Genomic DNA, 5,898 nt, shown 5'->3' with positions numbered 1-5,898 from the left:
GATATTAGGAAAAAATTATTCACAGAGGGGGTAGTCAGGCACTGGAACAGGCTGCCCAGGGCAGTGGTGGAGTCACCAGCCCTGGAAGTGTTCAAAACCACGTGTAGATAAAGCCCTCAGTGACATGGTTTAGTGGTGGCCTTGGCAGTACTGGGATAATGGTTGGACTTGATCTTAAAGGTCTTTTCCAACCTAATTGATTGTGTGATTCTATACTGCTGCAGGGAGACAGATGAGGAAAGAGAGATGACTGGAAAGATGTGCCAGAAATGGGTGGAGAAGCTGACACTATAAAAGCTACTTGCTCTTTCTGTTACTTCAGGAAATGCTTTTTAGAATGTATTTATTTCTCCAGCTATCATCAAATGAAAGGCACTCACCCTCACAGTGCCTCCGCTCCTTGGGAGGGGAATAGCTGGAGCAATGAGTGATGTGATTTCTGGGTCGAGAAAGGCATAAACAGGAAAACACTGTCTTATCTTGTAACTCAGTTTTCTCAGAGCAGGCTTGGGCCAGGCCACAGATTTTTCCTGTAGATGGCTGACCCTTAAGAGTCAAGTTAAGGAAACTAAGTCAGTACATCAGGTAGCATGGCACAGCGATAATGAAAGGGTGGAGAACCTGTATTTTATGAACCTAGATGTACTGAGTGTCCAGTGTTTTTTCCACTGTGCAAGCCATCTCAAAACTCCCTGCCTGTTGCTATCTTGGGTTAAAGTAATGAAGCACAGGTTATGGTAAAACTTCCTTTTTTTTATTGAAAAATATGGGTGGGAGGAAGGAAATTATTTACACAAGTTCCCAAGTGCAGCTCGACTCAAGAACATGACCAGCAATATGATAAAGGGGTGTGGGTCCAAGACAGGATTATGGAGGCTACCAAACAGTACAACTCCCCAGTAGACGTGGACCTTCAGATAAGATCAGCAACTGAAATGAGAGAAAATGCGAGAAGGTAAGTATGAACCAAGTGCATCAAGAGCCCCAGCCCAGCACACCTACTGCTGCTCCCCAGTTCTTCCACAGGGGAAGCAAAGATTGGTCGGGCTTGGGAATGAGGCAAGCAGCAAAACAAAGCATCTGGCATTTCTCTTTCAGATGCAGCACCCCAGTTCCCAGGTGTAGGAGGGCAGCAGCTCGCTGGGGCTGGCTGCACTCACCGTTCATGGGCATCTCGTCGATCTGGGTGGAGTAGTACTGCTCAATGTCCCGCAGGATGCGGATGTCGTCGTTCTTCACAAAGTTGATGGCGACACCTTTTCGGCCGTATCTGCCCGACCGGCCGATTCTGTGGAGGCAGAAGGAAAGAGAGAATGGAGCCACCTTGGGGAAGGGTTATCCAGCCATGCTCCCCATGGGAAGGCTGAGCTTACCTGTGTATGTAGAGTTCTCTGTTGTTGGGTAGGTCATAGTTAATGATGAGGGACACCTGAGGCACATCCAGGCCTCTAGCCCAAACATCTGTTGAAATAAGGACTCGGCTGTGAAGAGAAAGGGACAGTTAAAGCTGTTCCACCGCATGATGTGGGGGTGAGGGCTGAGAAGCTGCAGTGTCCAGCACCCTCTGCTGTACTGTGCTCCTCCCTGCTTGCAGCACACTGGCACCATCCACACTTCTGCTGCAATGAAAGCTGTCCCATGCAGCATCACCAAACTTCAGCAAAGACAGTACCAGGACAGTTTTGATCTTTCAGAAAGAGTATGAAGCTCCCAAGAGTTTAAATACAGAGACAGAGCCCAGATGTCTTTCTTGACATATTTTCAATGCAGCAACACCCAACCTCTTTCTTTAGTGAAATAAATCAGACTATTCTATACCTAGAAGTATGAGCATCCCTCTTTAGACAGTGGCAATCTCCCAACCCCAACCCTGCAGGGGGATAGATGGGAATCAGAGTTCTTCCTAATTTGAGCTGAACAAGGCCTTCAGAAAGGAGAGGTATTACAGGTTTCTGAGGCCTGTTCCCTCCAGACAATACAAGAAATCCTGCTGTAAGCAACACTGTTTAAGGCATTTACCTTGCACCAGATCTGAACTCTTTCATGATGGACTCTCTCTCCTTCTGTGGCATGTCCCCATGCATGGATGAAACTGTGAAGTTGGCTTCTCTCATCTTCTCTGTGAGCCAGTCTACCTGTGCATACAGCCAAGCAGCCTGGGTTAGCTCTTTGCTCAGGACAGCCACATGTGCTAGCTGTGCTTGGAGAATACTTGCAGAAACAAATGCTGATAAGGACCGAGGGACACTTCAACAAGCATCCTGGAGCTAGAAGATGTAAATAATCCTTACAAAACATCAGCTATGTGATACAGGCCTCCACAAAGGAAAGGAATTGAGGGCATTTATTCAGAAAGTGTGGGTTTGTTTCTGTGATTATAAGCAATTAGAAGAGTAAGCACATTCTTACCTAATCAGTTCCACTTCTCTAAAAAGGCAGTTCCTGTCAGCTGTATCAGGTCTGCTTATAGCCAGATGTTTAAGCTGGGCACATCCCAAAGACAAATATTTAATCTCTGTTCTTACTAACCTATTCTCTAACAGGAAAACGACCAGACCTCTTAACTGGGTTTGTCCCATTCTTCTCCCAGTCCCCCTCAGAAAATTAATGTGCTGTACCTTTCTCTTCGTGTTACAGAAGATGACAGCCTGCGTGATTGTGAGCGTGTCGTAGAGATCGCACAAGGTGTCGAACTTCCATTCTTCCCTCTCCACAGCCACAAAAAACTGCTTGATTCCTTCAAGGGTCAACTCATCACTGTAGCACAGAAGAACAGAAGAGAAGGCTCAGGGGAGATCTTGTAACAGTCTTCCTTAAGGGGGCCTACAGGAAATCTGGAGAGGGACTTTTGACAAGGGCTTGTAGGAACAGGACACAGGGCAATGGCTTTATGCTGACAGAGGGGAGATTTAGATTAGACATTAGGAAGAATTTCTTCCCTGTGAGTGGGGTGATGTGCTCGCACCAGTTGCCCAGAGAAGCTGTGGCTGCCCCATCCCTGGCAGTGTTCAAGGCCAGGTTGGACACAGGGGCTTGGAGCAACCTGGTCTAGTGGAAGGTGTCCCTGCCTGTGGGAGGGGGTTGGAACTAGACGAGCTTTAAAGTCCCTCCTGTCAGGCTGCCTACACTCACTCTTGCTGTGTTCCAGTGCACCAGGACCTGTGACACCACCAGACATAAGCTACATCTCCAAGGGCATTCAGGATCAGTCAGCTAAAGGGTTTTCTGGCTTCCTACGTAAAAATAGCAAATTAATGGAAGAGGCCTATGAAAATCCTCTTGAGGAGCATAGGAATTGGGTAGGTGACAGACTGACTTCCAGGACAAGAGACTGCTACACATGGGGAGGATGAGGAGGTGGGGACCAGCAAACAGAACTGGACAAGGATAACATCAAAGAGTGAGTTGGCCACTTCTGAAAAACAGGACATGAGGAGGTCTGTAAATGCCTAGGCAAACTCCAGTGGTAAGAAGGAACATGAGTGAGGCTCTACATATCAGATCAGTTAATACTGTGAAGTGCCCAGGACAGGACCAACTCAAAGAGCTCCTATTTCTTGCAAGGAAACTCACTCACTCACCGTTTCACCAGGATGCGGATGGGGTCTGTCATGAATTTGTTGGTCATCTCCAGAATTTCATGAGGCAAAGTGGCACTGATCAAAACCACCTGTGTGGCTGGAGGCAAGTATCTGTACACATCATAGATCTGCTCCTTAAAACCTGAAAAGCAAATCCAATAGCACAGAACAGTTATCACTTCTTTCTTCCAAATATCCTGCTCCTTCACAATTTGATCTGGAATTCAGTATTGGGCCTATTCTGTGAGATGAACATTAACGAGTGTATCAGTAATTCAAAGCCAGCGTCATTGCTCATGTCTCCCTCACTTTCCCCAACTCACTACAATGTGGCTGTGGTACACAATAAAGTGTGAAAGGCAGTACTTGATAATTTATGACTATTGAAAAGGACACTACAACTGAATTAGACAAGGCATATGAAGCAGCTTAATCTGTTATAGCCTGTAATTAAAACATTAAACCAGGTTTTTTTAGAAGCAGGACTGCCAGCTGGGACACAGTGGAATCTCAAAGATGCGAGGACAAAAGAAGTCAAAGGGAGACAGATATTTTACCTTTATTGAGCATTTCATCTGCTTCATCCAAAACCAGCATTTTGATGGCACGAGTCCTTAAACTTCGTCGACGAATCATATCTGCAAGATTGCACTTGGTAAGATGGAAAGGTTCTGGAAGCAAGTGAGCCTGCACTGCTCCCAGGGCGTGTTGGTGGAGGAAGGACAGGCCTTTCCCCTGTTTGCCTACAGAGACTGCTGTTCAGGGATAAAAGGCACATCCGAGAACCACTCTGTAGCCACAGCACCCTTCAACCTAAGGGGATGTCTCTGTAGCCCAGCTAAGGGAGCGCTCACTGCAGGGAAACTCCCAGTGTCCAAGCTGAGGGATGCCATTTGCTAAGTGCACAGGACAGGTGACCTGGTGTCCCAGGATGTGAGAAATCACAATCCTGTTTGGAAGAGCAGAGCTCTGTGTAATCCCTTAATACTGCAGTAGGAAAAGTATTTGCTATTTGTTGCTGTTCAAAGCCAGCCAAGTTCTATAGCTGCTAATTATTTAGTTTTCATTTGTGGAGACTGGCTCTATGTTCTCCCAGTGACAAGTGCCTGTGTAAGGCAAAGTGCTGCCTGTTGCTCAGAGATCCAGAAGATGTGAGCTTGAAGGCTAACACTATCACTGTGGTAAGTGCCACCAACAGCAAATGTAAAAATCTTCATGCAATGAAACCAGGAAGTAGCAGCTACAAGTGCACCTGATTTAACAAAGAGAGTGTGATGGCCAGTACATAGAAAATGTGGACCTAACTTTGACATTCAAGTAGACCCAGCTCTTTTCTCCTCCAAAATTCCAAAGTGTATCCTAGGACTGTAGTATTTTCTCCCTAAAAAATACTCTTTGTTCCCATGCCACCATATGAAGAAACATGTCAACAATGAAAAGCATGATGTAAACAGAGAAAATCCAAATCCTATCCCCACTGATTTCTCTCTAGTCTTTTCCAGATATGACTACAGGAAGTTGCTACCTTGTACTTCACATTAATGTTACATTAATTGTGCCAGATTAATGTAATTTTCATGTTATTTCAAATCTAGGCTGACAAAAGTTGCAGGCAGTTCCCATGGCTCAACTCAGGTCTGAAGCTGATGTAGCCTCCCACATGTCCTTACCAAACACACGGCCTGGAGTGCCAGCAACAACATGCTGCCCATAATCCAATTTTCGGATATCTTCACCCACATTGGTCCCTCCGATGCAGGCGTGACACTGGACATTCATGTAGTCTCCCAGCGCAAGAAGACCCTGTATTGATACAAAGGAATGGCTTAATTAACTGAGCTCTCATGAAGTTTGTATTTGTGAAGGGATGCAGCTCTGCCATACAGTGTTTTTTTAAAGAGAGGTAATCACAAGCAGTTAGAAGGATTTTTATGTCTGTTACCCAAACCTCCTCAACAGCAGGTTTTCAAACACTGGGAACTCAGTTCCCCAGGGATCACAACTGCTATAGAAGTGCTGTCCTTAAAAAGCAGAAGCTCTGAGCTCTGCTGGGGAACACCTGAGGATCAGCCCCAAGCTTTGCAAGTGCTTTAGAAATGGTGATTTAAAGGCTCCTACCTTCTGAATCTGTACAGCCAGCTCCCGAGTTGGTGCCAAGATTAATGCCTGGGTCTCACGAACCTGATAAAAACAAGTGATCACATAGCAATTAATCACAGGGCAGATATCTAAGCGTAAGAGAGACTATGGATCCCACAGTGCTCTGAAATGTCACATCTGAAAGACTGGCTTCTATAGGTACGTAGCAAATAAAAGA

At 45.9% G+C, this 5,898-nt stretch overlaps 1 protein-coding gene across 1 annotated transcript; it reads right to left on the bottom strand.

The window, feature by feature from the left end:
* Positions 1-732: 732 nt before the first annotated feature.
* Positions 733-5,809, bottom strand: EIF4A3 (eukaryotic translation initiation factor 4A3; the record flags this gene model as incomplete). The annotated part of the gene is made up of 9 exons (XM_010010727.1): positions 733-930; positions 1,161-1,288; positions 1,374-1,481; positions 2,020-2,135; positions 2,619-2,757; positions 3,582-3,723; positions 4,139-4,219; positions 5,252-5,384; positions 5,700-5,809. Coding segments are annotated over 9 exons (974 nt in total), but the record flags the coding sequence as incomplete, so codon positions are not given.
* Between the last annotated feature and the right edge of the window lie 89 nt (positions 5,810-5,898).

Source organism: Nestor notabilis, unplaced genomic scaffold, assembly GCF_000696875.1.
Source record: "Nestor notabilis isolate BGI_N333 unplaced genomic scaffold, ASM69687v1 scaffold9393, whole genome shotgun sequence".
NCBI lineage: Eukaryota > Metazoa > Chordata > Aves > Psittaciformes > Psittacidae > Nestor > Nestor notabilis.
The sequence above is the reverse complement of the archived record's forward strand: the minus strand, read 5'-3'. Positions and strand labels throughout refer to the sequence as shown.